This window comes from Macrotis lagotis, chromosome 5 (assembly GCF_037893015.1).
Source record: "Macrotis lagotis isolate mMagLag1 chromosome 5, bilby.v1.9.chrom.fasta, whole genome shotgun sequence".
In the NCBI taxonomy this organism is placed as follows: Eukaryota; Metazoa; Chordata; class Mammalia; order Peramelemorphia; family Peramelidae; genus Macrotis; species Macrotis lagotis.
The window spans coordinates 35,272,574-35,293,788 of NC_133662.1; the positions used below are offsets into that span (position 1 = coordinate 35,272,574).

At 37.5% G+C, this 21,215-nt stretch overlaps 1 protein-coding gene across 5 annotated transcripts in view; it reads left to right on the forward strand.

The window, feature by feature from the left end:
* The window catches only part of TMEM14A (transmembrane protein 14A), a 135,538-nt gene extending 114,743 nt beyond the window's left edge, over positions 1-20,795 (forward strand). Inside the window, exons 1-6 of one of the 5 annotated variants that reach the window (XM_074237194.1) lie at positions 4,643-4,713; positions 9,539-9,620; positions 9,993-10,078; positions 13,295-13,396; positions 15,271-15,358; positions 20,489-20,795. In XM_074237194.1, the coding sequence (XP_074093295.1) occupies positions 10,003-10,078; positions 13,295-13,396; positions 15,271-15,358; positions 20,489-20,528 (306 nt within the window). In that variant the 5' untranslated portion in view covers positions 4,643-4,713; positions 9,539-9,620; positions 9,993-10,002 and the 3' untranslated portion in view covers positions 20,529-20,795. Of the gene's footprint in view, positions 1-4,642; positions 4,714-4,817; positions 5,163-9,538; positions 9,621-9,992; positions 10,079-13,294; positions 13,397-15,270; positions 15,359-20,488 lie in introns of those variants that run through there. The other 4 variants (XM_074237195.1, XM_074237193.1, XM_074237196.1 and 1 more) reach the window with 4 other exon arrangements.
* Positions 20,796-21,215: the final 420 nt, after the last annotated feature.

Consider the following 21,215-nt stretch of genomic DNA (forward strand, 5'->3'; position numbering starts at 1 on the left):
ATGTAACTATGTCTTTGGCAGTAACTAAGCAATAACTATTTTTTCATATTTCAAGAATGCTTATTAGAGTCTTGTAATGGTAGATACTCTTATCAAAGTCTGTGGGTTTGTGTATTGATTGACCATCTCCTAGGGACATATATACGAACCATTCCTCCTCAGAGCAGGACATGTAATTATGACTGAAGGTTGTGATAAAGAAGTAAACATTTTTCTGGAAAAGAATATAATTTTTTTTAATATATCTGGAATTGCAACCAAATTTTCTCATTCATTACTCAAGTTCTTTCAAAAATCATAACTACGTTTTACTGCAATGTTTCGATGGTATGACAACTCTAAATCCTGCCAATGGGTGTTAAAATAGAGGTCTCAGTGCCACCTGCTGTCTTGTCCAGGGAAAAGAAAGCAAGAGTCAACAACTGGCTTCATTTAATCTGCTATACTGGAAATTCAATTGGTATTTTGGTTTTACTTAGCTTGGACAAATCTTCAACTTGGTGACTATTGTGTATTTTTTTATTATAAATGTTTTTCCCCTTTGGAATTTTATTACTTAAATTTGGTTTACATATTGTTATTAGTCATTTGCCTTTGGGATGAGAACATTTTGTTTTTCCCTTTGCTCTTTTTTGCTTCATCAAATTTTTGTATTTATTAAAGGTACCCATTGAATGGAATGTTTTGGTTCAATAACTTGAAACTTTCTCCCAAACTGTCCAACTCACATTGGATTAATTTCAATTTAGGTATCTGATTATCAACTCAAATTCAGCACAGACCCAATTATAGTTCATGATAAATGTTTGTTGAATAACCATTCTGGGTGGGCAAAGAAGGAGTTATGATATTTGCTTTCAAGAATATTTACAATCTAGTTGGAATATAAGATATGAACAGGTAAAAAAGTGAATAACACTGTAGCAGTGAAATCACAGTTCATAGAATCACTATTTAGTTCAAACCATAACCTGTTGGTTGGACAAAAACTCTACAAAAGTCAAATATAGCAATGCAAAAGGTGACATTTAAATGTATATAATTGATTACTAAGAAATAGTACAATAAATACTAAGCAAGTTCAGAAAAGAGTTATCATTGTCAGATGTAGTGATCTGAAAGGATTCCATGAGGAGAAAGTATATTTATTTTTTAAAATTGGGACCCTTTGTTTTAACATCATATTGATTTTGTATTATATACTTCATCTCTACCCCATTCAGTGTAATAAGGCAGGTAAGATGGCCCAGTGGATAGAGAACAAGACTTGGAGTTTTCAAATCTATTCTCAGATTCTTATTAGCTATGTGATCCTGGCCAAATCATTTAACCTTTGTTTCCATTTTCTCATCAGCAAAAAAGGAATAATAATAATAATAATACCTCCTAAGTTCAGAATAAAATGAATATATTCATATAGTTGGTTGCAAACTTGAAAGTGTTATGTAAATGCCGGTTGTTATTAACAAATGTTTTTTTTTTTAACTAGAGAAAAACTATGCAATATATTGGATGTGTTCCATTGTTATAGATTGATACCCTCCTGCCTTTAGAATTAAAGGATATATGCTTTCAACTTTTCTTTGGGACTTAAGTTTGATCATTATTATTACATAGCATTCTATTTTACTTTATTTTTCTAATATTTATTTTAGATTATTATTTTTCTGATTCTACTTCTCTCTGCATCATTTCATGTAACTGTCTTGTCATACTTCTTTGAATTTTTCAAATACAATATGTTTAGCCTTTCCCCATTTGATGGACACATACTTTATTTCTACTTCTTTGCTATAAAAAAATGGAACCATTCTGAAAATTCTGGAGTAAATGGAACTTTTCTTTCTGTCTCCACTTCATTTTTGAAGGATCTCTTTTTTAAAATTCATAATTCCAAACTGCTTTCCAGTATAATTGAATCAATTCATTCTATGAACTCAGAACTCCACCAAATGTGTATTAATAAGGTTGGAACCCCTTAAACATAGTTATCTTTGCCATTTACTGGATATGAAATGAAGGTTCAGAACTGTTTTGCATTTTGCTTACTATTAAAGATTTATAGTAGTCTTACTTATGGTTGTTAATGGTTTGCAATTCTTCTGAAAATAATCAGATTGTATCTTATAGCCACATTTCTATTTGGAAATATCCCTTGAGGTTTTAGGTATTTGATTTCATTTCCTAGATGCCAGCTCTTTGGCAGATGTATTTGTGGCAAAGATTTTCCTTTTTCAATAGTATCCCTTTTTAGTCAGTGTATTGATTGTTAGGGCAAAAGCTTTTCAACTTCAAGTAAACAAAATTATCTGATTTATCTATTGTGATCTACTCAATCCTCAGCTTGGGTAAGAATTCTCTCTAGCCATTGTCCATTGTTGTGCATCTATTTTCTTCCAATTTTTTAAAAAATGGTATGTATTCTAATCTATAATGAATTTTTTAAGGAATGTGTAGCATTGTGGAAAGGATGAGATGAGGAAAGTAGGTTTTTTACCAACTGCCATCATAATGAAAAGGAAATGCCTCAGTAAAAATTACTTGATGAGAAGCAGAAGATAGTCTTTTCCCTTCTCTCCTTTTTCTTTTTTCCTGTTTTCTTTTTCCTTTTCTTCTGTTTTTTTTTTTTTTAAGATTTTTCAAGGCAATGGGGTTAAGGGCTTGCCCAAGGCCACACAGCTAGGTAATTATTAAGAGTCTGAGGTCAGATTTGAACCCAGGTACTCCTGAGTCCAAAGCTGGTGCTCTACCCACTGCACCACCTAGCCGCCCCTTTTCTTCTATTTTTCTTCCTTCCTCTCTCTTTCTTTTCTCCTTTTTCTTTGTTCTTCCCTTTCTCTCTTCCTTACTCTTTTTCTTGGTCCTCTCCTTTTTCAAAAAATCCTTCCCGCCTTTTCTTCTCCCAAAGTATGTCTCTTAAAACTATATGCTTGGTAAAATGAAATTTTTCTTTAGAGAGCACTCAGCCTTCATTTCTCAGTCACCTTGCTACTAGGTAAGAAGTATCTCCCCCATATTAATTACAAACCCAGGAAGACAATGATCTAGATGTTGGAAGTTCTGTCTTGCCAGGAAGAGACAAGAGATCAGATAGTACTGAACAAGGATCATAGTCTTTAAAGAGTTATTTGGCGAACTTAATACTGTGCACTCTTTATGGTCAGGTCACATAATTTTCCCTATTCTTTGTTTTTTTTTTTTCCCATAATTATTTCTCTCTCCCAGTTGGGGTGGTCTTATCTTAATGGCCTCCACCTCTAGGTTAGAGGTAGGATCCTAGAGAATAATGTCTAATCTGTATTTTCTATCATTTTATTTTAACCCCGTATTTTAAAGGTTTTTACAGATTTAGGGTTCTTTCTTTCTTCCTTTCCTAGGTCAGAGCCAGATTACAGAAATCTTTTATGTTAGGTTAGGGAGGGGTTTTTTTTATTTTTATCTTCATAAGGAGTCACTGAAAGTTTTATCAGACTTGTACATTAGGAAGCTTAATTGGGCCATGGTTGGGTGAATAAATGACTACCATTCAATGGCAGAGTCTGAGTCGTTGTAATGGAAGAAACATTGGAACTGGAGTAAGAAGACTTAAATGTGTCCTTCATTCCACTCACTACCAGAGAAGCTAGTCTATCTCAGGCTGTTTTCTCAACTCTATAAGGGAATTGGGGGGGGGGGGGGGTAGGTAGAGATGATGACCACGATCATCATTGTCTGGACTGTGGTGAAGAAGCAAGACCTGCCATTAGGAGCTTGGGGGGTGGATGGAGCACCTGGAGTCAGGAGGACCTGAGTTCCAATGCAGCCTCAGACACTTAATAATGACCTAGTCGTGTGGCCTTGGGCAAGCCGCTTAACCCCATTGCCTAGCAAAAAAAATAAAAATAAATAAATAAAGAGTTTGGGGTCTGGTTTTCTTTTCTTTTTTTTAGATTTTGCAAGGCAATGGGGTTAAGCGGCATGCCCAAGGCCACACGACTAGGTCATTATTAAGTGTCTGAGGCCGGATTTGAACTCAGGTACTCCTGAAGGGGTTTGGTTTTTAAAAAAAAAATTAGGCCAGCGCTACCTCCTGAGCTGTAGCGAGTCTGAGCATCTGTGTTTGAATCCTCACTTGAATCACCTGGATGCCAACCTGAGCCTCACCTGAAAAATGAGTGTGTCACATTAGCTGGTCCCTAAAGGCCCTCACCCCTGGCTAACAGAAGAGCGGAAGCGGCTCCGAAGCTTTGGGCCAGGATCTAGGTTTCTTCATGACTGTCCTAGAAACATTCCGCAGAATCTCGATCCTGGGTGGCGCAGGGCAAGCCGCTTAGCCCCATTTGCCTTGCAAAAACCTAAAAAAAACCCCCCCAAAACAACAAAAAAACCAGAATCTCGATCCTCCAGGACTCCTTCCCGGGCCCAGTGTGTCTCCAGCAGGTGGCACCCGGCCCCTCAGCTGCAAGCTCCGAGGGCCGGGGTCGGGGAAGGCCAGGAGCCCGGGCGACAGGCGCGGGCACGGTGCCGCCCGCCGGCCCTCTAAGGCGGCGGCAGCCTCTCCGGCCTCCCCCGCCCGCCGCGCCCCCGGCTGCCAGCCCGGAAGTGGAACGGAAGGCGGGAGAGCGGGAAGCGGAAGTGCGCGTGCGCAGCCGCGGGGGGCGGAGCGGCCGCGGAGGGGGCGGGGCGAAGGGGAGTTCAGAGGGCGCCGGAGGCGGGGCGGCTGCTGAGCGCGAGGTAGGAAGCCGTCCTCTCGGGGCAGGGGGCTGGGGGGGCCCCCCGCGGCCGAGGCTTACCGTCAGCCCCTTCCCCGGGTGACCCCTCGATGCGCACCGGCCTCCTTAGAGCCGCCGCGGCGCTTGGGGGGGCTCCGGGGAGGGGGAGGGGCACGGGGTCTCCCCTTCCCACCCCCTTAGCAGGAAGATTCGTGATTACAGCGTTTGCAAAGAGATGTGAAGATTTGCAAAGTGCTTTACGGACGGGCGGCTCCCGCCTAACCAGTTCTGCAGCAGCCGCTTTTGTTGTACAAATGAGGAAACTGAGTCACGGGGGGTTGGGGTGATCCATCGCTGGGCAGTGCCTGATGTAGCATTTGGACCCCGCGTCCCCCACTCTCCAAGCCAAGAAGCTGCCACTCGGCTTCTCCGGGAGCCGGGACCTTGCTCAGCAAGCGAGCTAGACTTGGGGTAAATGGGTTTTGGGGGGCACAATTTCTCCCAAGTTTAACTCTCAGATTCAACGTTAAATCAGGAATTTGCTTTCAAGGCTGGATCTGGCTATATGAAGGTTTAAGTGTTTTTTTTCTGCACGTCAGTGGGGTTAAGGTGACAGAATTTCTCCCAAATTTAACTCTCAGATTCAGCATTAAATCAGGAACTTGCTTTCAAGGCTGGATCTGGCTATATGAAGGTTTATTAAGTGTTTTTTTTTTCTGCAAGTCAGTGGGGTTAAAGGGACAGAATTTCTCCCAAGTTTAACTCTCAGATTCAGCATTAAATCAGGAATTTGCTTTCAAGGCTGGATCTGGCTATATGAAGGTTTAAGTGTTTTTTTTCTGCAAGTCAGTGGGGTTAAGGTGACAGAATTTCTCCCAAATTTAACTCTCAGATTCAGCATTAAATCAGGAATTTGCTTTCAAGGCTGGATCTGGCTATATGAAGGTTTATTAAGTGTTTTTTTTCTGCAAGTCAGTGGGGTTAAAGGGACAGAATTTCTCCCAAGTTTAACTCTCAGATTCAGCATTAAAACAGGAATTTGAATTTGCTTTCAAGGCTGGATCTGGCTATATGAAGGTTTATTAAGTGTTTTTTTTCTGCAAGTCAGTGGGGTTAAGGTGACAGAATTTCTCCCAAATTTAACTCTCAGATTCAGCATTAAAACAGGAACTTGCTTTCAAGGCTGGATCTGGCTATATGAAGGTTTATTAAGTGTTTTTTCTGCAAGTCAGTGGGGTTAAGGTGACAGAATTTCTCCCAAGTTTAACTCTCAGATTCAGCATTAAATCAGGAATTTGCTTTCAAGGCTGGATCTGGCTATATGAAGGTTTAAGTGTTTTTCTACAAGTCAGTGGGGTTAAAGGGACAGAATTTCTCCCAAGTTTAACTCTCAGATTCAGCATTAAAACAGGAATTTGCTTTCAAGGCTGGATCTGGCTATATGAAGGTTTATTAAGTGTTTTTCTTGGGGGGGGGGCAAGGCAATGGAGTTAAGTGACTTCCCCAAGCCACACAGCTAGGTAATTATTAAGTGTCTTCGTTGGGATTTGAACTCAGGTCCTCCTGATTCCAGGGCAGGTGCTCTATCCCCAGCCACCCCCGAAGGATTATTAAGGATGATGATGTTGAAGGTTCCAGATTTCACTCCTCAGGCTCACCCAGTTAATGTTGGCATATCACGCACTTCTCCTGGGTTCAGTTGCCAGAACAATAAAAGACTAAATATGCTGAGCCTGACAGTTTTGCAGAGGAATGAGAATGTCAGTATAATTGGTAAATTCCTTTCTGTTACCTGAAGAAAGGTAGTAAATGATGGGAGAAGTCATGTCTTTAATTGCGCTTTATATGCATTGTGGGGTGCTTATTAAATATCCATTATGGAAAGAGCCTGTGGAATGGGGATCAAGAGATTCTCCTGTTTCTCTACTAATTGTATGTACTAGATGATCATAATACAAGTAATGATAATAATAATTATAATAGCTGACATTTATACCATGCTTTAAGGTTTGCAAAGATTCTCTCCCCACCACTTAGCTAAAATAATTCTTTTCCAGTATCATCAGTGACTTTAATTTGTCAAGCCCAATGGCCTTTTCTCTGTTCTAATTCTTGACCTTTCTGTAGCATTTGACTGCTTTTTCCCCAGATTCTCTTTTTTTTTCCTCTTGGCTATTGTAATTCTGCTTTCTTTTGGTTCTTTCTGGAAATTCTTTTGTTTCCTTCACTGCTGCTTCTTCCTCCCATAGCTCAAATGTGAATGTCATACAAGACTCATCTTACTCAATTTATTTCTCATCTTTGATGATCTTGTCCACCAATATGGCTTCAATTACCATCTTAATGAAAATAGTTCCCAAATCTATATCTCTAGGTCCAGTCTTTCCCTTGGGGTCTACTTCTATATTTCCAGTAACCTATTATAAATATCCACCTAGATATTCCACCTGTATATTAAGTATAACTAAATTAGAACTCCTTCCCCAAAATCTGCCTCTCATTTCAGTTCTCTTGGTGGTACCAGATTTCTACTGGTGTCCAGACTCAAAACCATACAATTTCTTTTAATGAGTTTTTTCCTCTCCCTAAGACATTTTGCTAATGAGTCTGTTCTTCCTATAGCAGGTAGAAGTTAAGAATGAAGGAGAATTTGTAAGCACACCAAACTTCAATCATATGGGAGACCCTTGAAACTTTTCTTGGTAGTGTTTCTGATAACTAGAAATATGGGGTTTGGATTGGGAACACAATTATCACTCTTTCAAGTTCCTTTGCTGAGAAGGTTGTTAAATTGGAGTTAGAAGAGGTCTGAAACTGGGAGGGTTAAGGGGAGAGGGAGGGAGATGCCTTAAGAGAGCTTCTGTAACTGGACTTGTGCCATAATTAGCATTTCAGAGTTGAAAGAGATCTTGGAGGCCTTCTAATGGAATCTGAAAGTGTGTTCCTTACACTAATGGCCACTTAATCCCCATTTGAGATTTTATGGGTGATAGAGAGTCAAAGTGTTCTAAGAAATTTGGAAAAGTTTACGAGTAATCATAGGGGCCGCTAGATGGCACAATGTTGGAATCAAGTGCTGGGCCTGAAGTCAAGACTCCTTTTTCAGAAATCAAATTCAGTCTCAGACACTCCCTAGCTGTGGGACCCTGGGCAAGTCACTTTACCTTATTTGCTTCAGTTTTTCTCATCTGTAAAATAAGCTGGAGAAGAAAATGGGAGGCCACTGAAGTATTTTTGCCAAGAAAACTCTAAATAACAAAGAATCGGATACAACTGAAAATGAGCAACAACAGTATTTAATCTAAAAAGTTTTACTTTTTTAAAATTAGTATCATCTTCATTTCCCAAAATATTCTTCTCTTCCACTCAGAGAGCCATCTCGCATAACAAAGAATTTTAAAAATTCAGCAAAACTAATCAATGTTAAAATTAACCAAGCTTGATATAATGTGTAGTTATCCATATCTATAATCTCTCCTCGTCTGCAAAAATAGCAGGAGACAAGGTGGCATGGAGAGATGGAGTTCTATCTTTTTTAGTGGGGGGAAGCTGGATTTGAACATTATAATTATAAATCATTCAGTTTCTTCTTCCTCCTTCCTTCTTTTTTTTCTTTCCTTTTCTTCTTCCCTTCCTTTTCCATCTTCCCTCCCTCCCTTTTTTCCTTCTTTCTTCCTCCTCCCTTCTTTTCTCTCTCCTTTTCCTTTCTTCTTTCTTCCCTCTTCCCTCCTTTCCTTCCTCTCTCCTTCCTTCCTCACTCCTTCCTTTTTCCTTCCTTCCTTTCTTTTCTTCCTCTTTCCTTCCTTATTTTCTCTTCTTTTCTTCTTTCTCCCTTCTTCCCTTCCTTCTTCCTTTTTCTTCTTTCTTTCCTTCCTTCCTTTTCTTCTTTCTTTCCTCTCTTCCTTTCTTTTCTTCCTTCTCCCTTCTTTCCTTTCTTAACATCTTTCATTCCTTCCTTTTCTTTCTTCTTTCCTTCCTTTCTTCTTTCTCCCTTCCTTTCCATTTACATTGTTATAGGCACTGTCCATGTGATTTTCTTGTTTTGCTTATACTTCTTTTTATACCACTTTTAAATACACTGGTCTTAAAGTTCTATTCCAATTTGTCCAAATTAGTGGAATCTTACTTTCCAGCTCAATTATTCTCCTTATCTCATTCTGTGATTTCTGGTACCTTCATCTTTTTGGAACAGTCAGTAAAACCCAGGAGACCTAGGAGAAGAAGCAGAGCATTGCACCTGTGTTATCTTGTGAAATGTGTCAAAACCAACTACCCCTAGGGACAAAACCACATCAGCATGGAAAAGAAGAAATTGGTGCTAATGGGGAAGTGGTAGATGCAGAAGTAGTAGCAGAGATGGAAAAACCATGGGGTGGTGAGAAGGGCCAGCAGACAGCTGAGGCAGCTGTAAGGGAGGAAATGGAAGAAATATCATTTAGGAGAACAGCTATTTTGGGGGAACTTGCTCTAGGGACCAGCACTCTTCCATGCTTCCGTGCTTCCACAGGCCCTTATGGGTATCATTGTGTAAGGGCTCCCTATTACAGAATTTGATCCCCTGGAAGCATCCAGGAAATATTAATCTTCTGCCAGAGTCCTCTGATGATGCCTACTTTTGACACAAAGGTGGCCTTGGGTTCCCAAAGGCTATGTGTCAGTAGAACACAAGGAATGGCAAGCCCTACCAAGTAGGAAATGCCTCAGATAGACCCTGGAGTCAGACTGTGTGTCTATCCTCTGAAGACCATTCCAACCAAGTCTGGAGAACTCTTCATCCTAAAGTTGGCTACTGGATGATCAGTTTTTTGTTTTTGTTTTTGTTTTTTCAACCACACTAACTCATGAAGACTTTCTGCCAAGACATAGAAGGGCTTACAATCTACATTGGTGGAGGGAGTGTCCACACCGATGAAATCATGGATCCTTGAGGTATGCTCTGCTTATTAAGGCAGAGGAGTGTGGAATGTGTTTTGTAGAACTTATAAAAAGGCGTTTTACTTTTGACAGTTAATTTATCTGGAATACTGACTCTTAAATACCTCATTCCCAGATGTTCCCAGATGAGAGAAATCATTTAGTGTATTGTGGGGAAGGGGTTGGTAAGGAAAAAAAAAGGATTGATACTAAGCATACGCCTACATTTTTTTTTCACTAAACAGACTTGAGAAATTATTTTTATATTATGTGCCCATTTTATTTTAATAATTTTCATGTGCTTGATTAATATATTTCCCTGTTTTAAAAAAAATCTTTTCCAAGGTTTATCTTATTTGGTCCTTTTCCTTTTCTCTATTTCTTTAGACGTGTAACCATGGCTATTGACTGGATTGGTTTTGGATATGCTAGCATAGTAGCATTTGGAGGCATTTTGGGATATCATCGCAAAGGTAAATTATAAATTTCAAAACTAAAGGTGATTTAGAAGGTAAAGTTTACAAGAATGATATGAGGGCTTGTAAGACAAAAAAATGTAGAGACAGTTTTAATATCATCTTTAAAATTGAACTTTCTTTTAAGTTACCTATTTATCAGTTAGAGATGATTTTTTTTCTACTAAGACTAGAGAGGACAGCTAGATGATGCAATAGATACAACACCAGACCTGAAGTCAGGAAGATCTAATTCAAATCCATCTTTAAACCCTTACTAGCTGAGAGACCTTGGAAAAGTCATTTAAACACTATTTGCCTGAGTTCCTTACCTGTAAAATGAAGATACCCTAGCAAAGGAAATGGCAAACCACCTTAGTACTTCTACCAAGAAAATCTCATGGACAAGTCTGTAGGGTCATGAAGGGATGGACTGAACAACTACAGTAACAAGACTGATAGGAAGCTTAATGAGTTGGCATAGCAGATTAATAAAGAAAAGTATTTTGGTGCCAAATTAGCTATTTTCTTGTTTCTAATATCCAAAAGAAAGAGAATCCAACTCAATAGAAAATTTGGTGGAAAACACCCAGTATCAGAATTTTATTTTTAAGTATTCTTATACAATTATGTGAAGAATCACTGTGGGATAGTAGAATTGAATTCTGATCTGGGAGTCAGAAGACCAGGATTCAAATCTAGCCTTTGACACATGGGCAAATTACTTAACTCCTCTGAAGATCTTAGGTAACTCTAAGACTTAAATTTCTCCACTAATCAGATCTTTTATTTATTTATCTTGATAGGCATATAACTGAGCAAGGCAGTTGTCTTGAAGAAGAGACATTTAGGGAACAAAATGTTTCTTACTTTTCTTATTGCTTCTCACTCTTGTGAAAAATCAAGGCTTTGGTTTTGTTCTGGTCCTGGGAAATTTTTTAATTTTTGACAGCCTTGGTATGCTAAAGAGTTTTAAGTAAAAACAAAAGTTTTTTGTGATTTTGACAACTTTAGTATGCTAAAGAGTTTTAAGTAAAAACAAGTTTTTTTTGTGTTTTTGACAACTTTGGTATGCTAAAGATGAAGTAACCAAAGTTAAATTAAGAACTTATGTCTCAGATAGAAGAAAAGCCACCTGTTTTCTAGGTATTTCTTCCCTGGAAATTAAGGAGATAGATTAAAATAAATGGCCCATTACGGCCCCTTGTACCCTGTGAGATCATGAGCAAAGTTATTTTTTCTCCTGTTTTTGGTGGATCTCTTATTAAAAAATGAAAAAAAAAACAGTGAAATGCCTATCAGTGATTGCACTGACTTTGAAACTTCATAGATAATAATCTATTTTTTAATTCCAAAGGAATCAAATACTTTTCTTGGTCTTGTAGAGTGCTGACCTTAGAACAAAACCAGTCTTTAATCACCTACTATGTGCCAAGCACTTTATAAATATGATCTCATTTGATCCTTATGACAGCTCTGGCAAGTCAGTGATATTATCTCCATTTTACATTTGAGGAAACTGAGGTAAATAGGTTCAGTGATTACACAGGGTTACACAGCTCTTTAGTCTTTGAGGCTGGATTTGAATTCAAGTCTTCCTGACTCCAGGTCCACATAGGTGCCTTTGACTTAGCAACAGGAAGGACTGGATTTGAATGTCATTTCAGATGCCCAGTAGCTGTGTGGCACTGGCTTAATTTCTCAGACTCTCAGTTTCCTTCTTTCCTGATAAAGTAAAGGTAATGATAGCTCTCAACTTCACCCAGTTATTATAAGACTCACATGACAAAGTGTATGTGAAGTGATTTGCAAAACTTAAAATGCCATTTTCACAAATTTTCATGAAAATAATTTTTCCCCCAAGTCAGCAGAGTTTCAATTATAAAACAGTTAAGAGACTGTACCACCTGCTGGATGGTACAGTATTTAAAATGTTGAGCCTGAGTTCGGGAAGATGAGTCTTCCGGAATTCGAATACAGCCTCAGATATTTACTAGCTGGGTGATCTTGGGCAAATCACTTAGCTATGTTTGCCTCAGTTTCCTCATCTGTAAAATGAACTGGAGAAGAAAATGGCAAACCACTCCATTATCTTTTCCAAGAAAATCCCAAATGGTCTCACAAAGAGTCAGACATGACAAATGACACAGTGTAAAAAAAGAGACCTAAATATTTAATTTCTTTTCCCCATTTATTGCTGAACTTTTTTTTTTTTCCTTTTTAAATTCTGTTTTAAATGAGAGATCCCTGGTAAGCTTCATTCACAAATGAAAGAAATGTAAAAACAAAAGATGTCAACAAACATTTATCTTTTAATGATCATAAGTTGACTTTGTCTCCTTCTGAGGTTCCCTTTAGTTACCAGCACCCCACACCCCCCAAATTATGTGTTTTTTTTATTTCAAATATTTTGTTTTTACTGTCTATGTAAGCCTATAGAGTCTAGGCTTCTTGAGGGGAGGACCTACTTTGGGTCTCCCCCCCCACACCGTTTTGTATCCCTTGCACTTAGGACTGTTTCAGAGTCCTAGAAGCCCATAGAGTATAGGCTTCTTGAGGGGAGGAACTACTCTGGATCTTTTTTTTTCCTTTGCATCCCTAGCATTTAGGGCTGTTCCTGAGCTTTAGAAGTGTTCTCAAAGAGGGTAAAGTCTTGACTTTCTCATGAATCGGATTTAAGTGAGGCACAGCTGTGCAAAGTCACCAGCTTCACTTTCTCCTCCAGAGTCCAATGGCAAGATAAAGGTCAAGATGAGTGATAATGACTTAGGCTGTAAGAAAAATGCGATAGAAATATTGACTGATATAGAAGATAGAAAGATATGATAAATATACTAATTGAAAGATGTAATAGACAGATGTGTTGAATTTTAGCTGACATTGTTTCTTAGCATTTCCTTTGACAAATCTTTGAAAAACCTTTGAAATAGTTTGGGGAAAAATCCCCTATTATGTCCTGGGGCAATGGGAGAAGGTGACCCCAGTGGTTGTCCTGGAACACAAAGCTTTGGCAGGCTACGTCTTATTTAATGAAGGACTGAAGTATAGGACTAGAAATAGATTGTGTGTCTATCATCTGAGGTTCACCTAACTTTGGAGGAGTTGTGATTTGTCTCCATGGAGAATCAACCCACACCACACAACTTCGTGAAACATTGAAGTGATATCATCATGTTTCATATTTCTTTGATTTGCATTTCTCTTGCTGATCCTCTGCCCTCCTTGCTGTTTTAGGAAGCATTGTATCTTTGGTTGCTGGTCTTTCCTTTGGCTTGTTGTCGGGTTATGGAGCTTATCGCGTCTCCCGTGACTCCCAGGATATCAAAATATCACTATGTGAGTATTATATTGGCCTAGACTGGGAAAAGAGAGTGTTTTAAAAAAATCAAGATCTCTTAGTATGTACTGCAAATCAGGAAAAACAGTCTGTGAGATCAGGAGTCAACATGGCATAGCCATCTCCCAATTAGTTTGAATAATAAATCTCATGAAATCTCAGGTATTCAAATTTACATTATTCAGAATTGTAATTATCTAAAATATGAACATTGTCCTAATACCATTGAAATGGGAAGTTCAAATTTGAACAATGTCAGAGCTACATGGGATTTATTGTTCACACTAATTGAAACCTAATTGAACAGTAGAAAAATCACAGGCTTTGGAGTCAAAAGACCTGAGTTCAAATCCCAGCTTTGACACTTCATAGTTGGGTGATGTTGGGCATGTCATTTAAACTTTTTGAGCTTATGTTTTCTTATATGAAAAATGAGGAGTTGGACTAGATGGCCTATGAGGTTCATTCCAGTTCTTGATTTGTGACCCTAACAAGAGTCACTGTATCCTTAGGAGTCCCCAACTCTCCTAGGTTCAGGGTCAAGGTGATCACTATGATATAAGGGAAAATCACAATGGATCTGGAATCATTGAGAAGGTATGGGTTCCATCTTTCCTGTGACTCTGGACCAGTCCTTTAATTTCTCTAAGCCTCAGTTTTCTTGTTTATAAAATGGAGATAATCATACCACCTACTTCATGGGACTGTCACGAAGATGGCACTTTTGAAAAACCTTCAAATTCTGTAGAAATATGAGCCATTTTGTCTTGCCTGTTTGGAGGTTATCTGGGGAGAAGTCAATTTTGAATGCTTTTCATTTGAATGTCAGTTTTCTTGAGCATAACTTTTGGATCGTGCTGTGCCTTAAATAATCTGACAAGTCATGAATTGATCATTTCTAAATGTTTTCCTGATGTCCTGAGGAGAAGCATAGCCACAGGCAAAACAATTATGGGCTTTGTGTGGCCCAGTTTAATCAAGAATGCCAATTAGAGAAGGATTGGGAAACCAAATGAATTAATATTATTCTAGTATAGCAGTTTGATTGCTATAAAAAGTACCTGAATTTGTCTATGAACTGAAACAAATTTATATTTTTGGGAGGAGATAGCAGTAATAATATATTTGAATCTAGGATAGGGAGAAGAGAGTTGAGGCTGGGTATTTTTTTTTTTAAAAGGGGTTGTGAATGATGTCAGGAGAAAATAAGTGCTGAAAAAAAGCTAAACTATTCTTGCAAGAAGGCAGTCCTTCTAAAATGTACTTTTTACATGCATCTAAGCAACTTGCATCCAAAGATTTCTGTCATTTAGAGGCACATTATTTGTTAAATGGGGTTGTGTTTTCTTAAAACCATTTTTCAGGGGTACCATTTTAATGCCATAAATATTGCATAAAGCCTCTTGTAGATGGGAGTTGCTAAAAGACTGACCTGCAAAGTGTATAATACCTGGCTCTTTGGGCAACCAGGTTATTTATTCTAAATGCATTAAGTTCTCTAATATTATAAAAGCCAGTACTTTTCCCTTCCAGGTTTAAATTATTAATTTGAACTGCCTTTTTTTTGTGATAATACATTTTCCTAAAACACCTATAATTTCTTTTTTTGGGAGATAGGTAGAGTAAGTCAGGGTCCCTTTCATGTTGTTATAAATATGCTATGAAAAAATTTAACTTTTTTGCTTAACTAATTGAAAATAAGTGTTTTTCTAAGAAGAGTAGAACCATTTAATGTTTGCGCATAAAAAAAATTACTATGACTTAGAAGAGGGAGAGAACTTTGGACCAATAATATGATTGTCCGTATTTTATTATATGTAGCCATAAAATTATTCTCCTGTAACTTTAACTCAAGGCCTGGTTTGTTTTACAGTGACTACCTTTTTTCTGACCCTTATTATGGGAATGAGGTTCAAGAGATCCAAGAAACTAATGCCAGCAGGAATTATAGCTGGCCTAAGGTAAAGAAATATTTCTGTCCTTAATTTCCTTTGCTGGAATTCAGAAGGGATAGGTCTTTGACAACCAGTAAGTTTCTAATTTTTTGTAAATAAAGTAATCCTGAAGATAATAAGTTGTAAATCTCAGGGAACTGGGCAGTCTAAGACCAGAGGTTACTCATGAGTTACCTGTCTGCCTTGGAAGAGTAAGTTTACTAAATTTAGTAAATTTAATTTTCTAAATTTTCTAAGTGTAATTTTTATAACAGCCTAGAAGCCTATACAAGTTTTAAATCAGCATTCACTAAATCATTCTTCTTAGTTTATCAAACTAATTAAATAAGGATTAAGGGACAACTGGGTGACACAGAAAGAATGGCTTGAAGTTAGAAAGATTCATCTTCCTGAATTCAAATCTGGCTTCAAATCCTGGGCAAGTCACTTAGCCTTATTTGTCTCAGTTTCCTCATCTGTAAAATAAGCTGGAGGAGGAAATGCAAACTACTCTTAAGTATCTTTTAAAAAGAGTCAAATGAGTTTATGTATGTATTGGGCAACTTTGCAGACCTAAAGCAACATACACATGCCAGTGTTTAATATTTCTTATTGGAAACATACATGAACATTTTTTGGAATCATGAATGCTATGGTGAACGAAATGAAAATGACCAACAATTTTCATAACTGAGGGTCAAGTTTCTAACCTGCTATATTCAATGTTCTAAATATGATAACTTGAACTTAATACTTGGGGGGGATTGTTGTTTTGTTGTTTTTGCAAGTCAGTGGGGTTAAGTGACTTGCCCAAGGTCACCCAACTGGGTGATTTTTAAGTGTCTGAGGCTGGATTTGAACTCAGGTCCTCCTGACTCCAGGGCCAATGCCCTATCCACTGTGCCACTTAGCTACTCCAACTTGAACCTAATACTTATCTTCATTGGAACCTAAGACTATAACAAAGCTATAATTGACTCTTGATTATAAAGATCATAGACTGACTTTTGTAAGAAGTAATGAAAGAGGTAGCAATGGTATAGTAAATAGAGTGTCATCCTTGGCCAATAAGACCTGGGTTTATGGCAATATGACTCTTGATAAATTGCCTCACTCCTCAGTGTCCCAGTTCACTTTTTAAAACAGTAAGATGAATGACCAATTTGTATTGCTGGGGAAGTGTCTCTAAACCTGGAAATTCCTTTCAACAATTAAGTAATAGATTTTTTTAAAAAATGCAAATATGGGGTGGCTAGGTGGTGCAGTGGATAAAGCACCGGCCCTGGAGTCAGGAGTACCTGGGTTCAAATCCGGTCTCAGACACTTAATAATTACCTAGCTGTGTGGCCTTGGGCAAGCCACTTAACCCCATTTGCCTTGCAAAAACCTAAAAAAAAAAAATGCAAATATAGCTATGTATTCTTTCCCTTCACAGTTACAAATGGAAAGAACTTTATCTTGGAAGTCACAGAAATTGGTTTAAGTTAAACCTGGATGATTACTAGCAATCTGACCTTAGTAAACTCAGTTTACTTCCTTGGAAACTGAATCATCTCTAAGGTCACTTTCAACTTTAAATCTGTGTTCTTATGTCTTGCTGTTGTTTAAACATTTCAGTCATGTCCAACTCTTTGTGACCCCCTTTGGGTCTGCCATTTTCTAGCTCATTATACAGATGAGAAAACTGAGGCAAACAGGGTAAAGTGACTTGCCTAGGGTCACACAGCTAGTAAATGTCTGAGGCTCTACTTTAACTCAGGAAGATGAATCTTCCTGACTCGGGTCCAGTACTTTATCCATGTATCACCCAGGATCCTATGTATGGCAATTACAAATAGATATCTCTTTGTTCAAGCTATGAATTACTTCCAAATTCTCACTTGAAAAGTTCCAAACAATTCCAAGAAAATTGAAGAGCTTATTGATTGTTAGCTTTTTGAAAGAAGTGTTTTTAACCTCTTGTATCTGTGGACTCCTTTGGAAGGCTGGTATAGTCTTTGAATTCCTTCTCAGAATAATCTTTTTAAGTTCATTAAGATTGCAAAAGAAACCAATTTCATTGAAAGTTATCAATATATTAATAACCAAACCTTGCAGACTCCTCAGTTAAGATGCCTTCTACTACAGTAAGGGAAAGCAAGGTGACAGAAAAACCATGCCAAGTCTTTGATGGATAGAGAGGATATTGTGTCAAGTTACCCTCAAGTACTCTGTGGTGATGGGAGTGGGGGGTGGGTGACAACCATCCTGCACAATTAGGATAAGGAAGAAAGAACATGGCTAAAGGGCATTTTTAGTGATGGGTTTTTTTTTTTACTCAAGCCATATCCTGATTAACATGTTATTCAAAATCATACCACAGGTTATTAACCACTTGCATATAGATTTGGGTTTTTTGGACATTTTAAAAATGCTATTTGATAAGAATGTTCTGAAGTAGATCATCTCCCCCATCTAGGTATACTTGTTTTTCTAAGCTATCTAGATCAGGAAACTGTTTTATTCTTTGAAATCTTCAAAGGAGATTCTATAGCATCCATCCTGTCCCCCAAAAGATAGCAAAAAACAGATCCCATTGTTTTCTTTCCATTAATTAAAAAAATTGGATAAAGTAACAATATCCCTATCAGTCTTTTGAGTTTGAAAGGGGTGAATTTATCAGTTCTTTTCCTTGGCCATGCTTGTTTTTATAATTATAGAGGATTCCATTTTGTTCTTTTAGACAGCTAAGTGACATATGGTTAGAGCACTGGGCCCAGGGTCAGGAAGACCCAAGTTCAAATCCAGACTCAAAAACTTAATACCTGTGTGACCCTGGGCAAATCATTTAACCTCTGTGACTCACCTCAGTTTCCCCAACTGTTAAAATGGGAATAATAATAGCAATTACCTCATAGGGTGGTTTGTGAAGATCCAATGAGATAATATTTGTAAGGTGATTAGCCTAGTGGCTGGCACAAGCAGGTTGTTTGTTCTCTTCCCCCCCTTTTAGGAGGAAACAAAGTGTGAACAAATAGGGGAAACTCAAATATTACAGCAACCAAATGATGAAATATATTCCACATAGAAGTCCAGGAATGAATATTTCAGGTCTTTCTGTTATGGAATCATTTTCCCAGGCGTCCAAAAAGGGAGACTTATGGGCTGGTTAGAGAATCAGCTTTAGAATTAGGAGGGCCTTGGACAAGTCATTTTACACCTCCCCACTTCACCCACTCAAGTTGCAGAGAAGTTAAAGGAAATTTCCTCACAGGAAACTCCCTGTACCCAGGAAATCACAGCTCTGGTCTAAAATAAAATAAATTAATTGATGAGGAAACATCTGGGATGTGTCAGTCATCAAATATTTATTAAGCCCTTCCTATGTGCCAGTCATTCTAAGTACTGAGGATAGAAAGGAGAAGCAATTCTCTTGAAAGGGTTCACATTCTAAAAAGGGATATGATAAATAAATAACTATGTATAGATGAGATCTATACTGGATAAATTGGGGAGAGTCTAAAAGGAAGGCACTAGCCTTTAGGAGAACCAAGGAAGACTTGGCAGAAGGTGGGATTTTTAACTGAGGGTTGGAGAGAAGTCCAGGTGAGTGGGAAGTAGAAGAAAATGCTTGGCAAATGGGGTATTTCTGACCCAGTGCTCTAACCACATGTCACTTAGCTGTCTAAAAGAACAAAATGGAATCTTCTATAATTATAAAAACAAGCATGGCCAAGGAAAAGAACTGAAATTAACAGCATTACTTATTTCATTCATTCGGTGACTAAGTAGCCACCATGTACACAGCACAGCTTGGAAAGATATGGAAGTGGATGAAGTCTGGCTTTACAGTCTTACAATCTAGAAAAGATTTCTTTTAATGATTTTGAGAATGGTCTTGGATGTTCCCATAAGAATTCCAAACTACAAAGGACATAGTTCCCATCCTTCCACCATAGCAGAATAGATATGTTCTTTATACTTGAAAGATAAGTTTCAATGAGAATTGCCAATAGGGCATTCACAGACATGTATTCCTTACTATAGAGTGACTGTACTCCTACTCAGTAGAGGAAGAGAATAAGAGACAAAAGCAATGTGTAAAATCATGAGAAAAAGAGATCATTCCCTGCTAATGGATCAAGCCATATTTCCTGGAAGAAGTGGAATTTCTTTGACCTTTTGGCTTGAGATAGTTGATAGTTTATGTTTCTTTCTAAACTTTGAAACCATAATCTCTTTAAATTCCCATAAGATTATCTATGCCAGTTATGATCTCTAAATTCTTCCATGTATATGAAAACATTCTCTCATATGAGTCATCAGTCAGTTAGTTTACAATCAATACTTAAAGGCAAAATGTCCCTGACCTCAAGGGTTTCCTATTGTAATGAAGGAGACAACATGTAAACAACTTTGTACCAGCAAGATATCCACAATAGAGGCCTCTCATTTATTCTATATAGCTATCTTATTTGTGTTCTATTTAATATAATATATTCTATATGTATATGATATACAATTGTACAACTATGAACACACACATGCATACATATACACATACACATTTAATCATGTATATTTGTACATTATACACAACGTATGTGTGTGTGGTGTGTGTGTGTGTGTGTGTGTGTGTAAATTTAGGTAGCCACATGTCAGAGTAAATCTACCTAAATTTACAGGCAGATAGATAGAGACTTCAGGAGTTCAAATCTAACTTCAAATACTTACCATTGGCGTAACCCTAGGCAAGTCACTTCACTCTATTATCCCCAGTTTCCTCATCTGTGAGCTGGAGAAATGACAAACCACTCCAGATCTTTGCCAAAAAAAACCCAGATGAGGTCATGAAGAATCAGACATGACTGAAAAACTTTGTGTGTGTGATATATATATCACACACACAAAGTTTTTCATATTATATATATATGTGTGTACATATATATTTTAATATAATACACATGTGTATATATATTTAACATAATACACAGGTGTTATTTGTAACATAATTTAATTAACATTTATATAGTACTTTAAGATTTGCAAAGCCCTTTACAAATATTATCATATATCAGACTTGATGCCCTATCCACTCCTAGCTGCCTCTGGACTGACTTTTTTGTTTTCTGTCAATTTATTTGCCCTTATTTTGGATTTCTTTTTTTTTTAAAACAGCCTCTTAATGATCTTGAGACTCGTCTTGATGGTCCCATGAGAAGCTTCAGCTATCAAGGACATATTTTCATCCTTCTGCTACAACAGACTAAATATATTCTTTATACTTGAAAGATAAGTTTCAACAAGAAATGTCAAGCATCTGTAAGGAAAAAAATAACTAACAAATTGACACTTCTTCTATTAATATTAGTTTGCAAGCTTCTTTTTTTAAACCAAAAATTTTTTTCAACTATTTCCTAATTGACAATCAGCATTTCCTAAAGGGTACTTGAATCATGTCTCATTAACCCCCATTTTCCTTTTTTATCATCATAGAAGGTACAAAGCCATTGTCCACTGCTATAAATTTTAAAAGTCTTTCATATTTGTTACTGAAAACTCCCAACACTGATGTCACCAATCAAAAGTTTACATGAAAATAAAACTTGTCAGATAATAGGATGCCTTTTGTGTGCTTTGACTAAAATATTAACCCATTGTCCTAATCTCTACTTCTTGTACAAACTGCATAGGAAGCCACTTTAATTTTTATTCCATCCTCTGCAAACACTGGATGCTTTAGCAGAGCATAATTATATTCAAATAAAAGTTCTTCTATTTTAAATCTGTTTCTAATGTCATCTTTTTGTAAGATATAAATTTTAATTTATGAGAGGAGTTTGTTAAACAAAACAAAAAATTATAATGGGCAACTAGGTGATGAAGTGGATAGTATGTGGAGTCT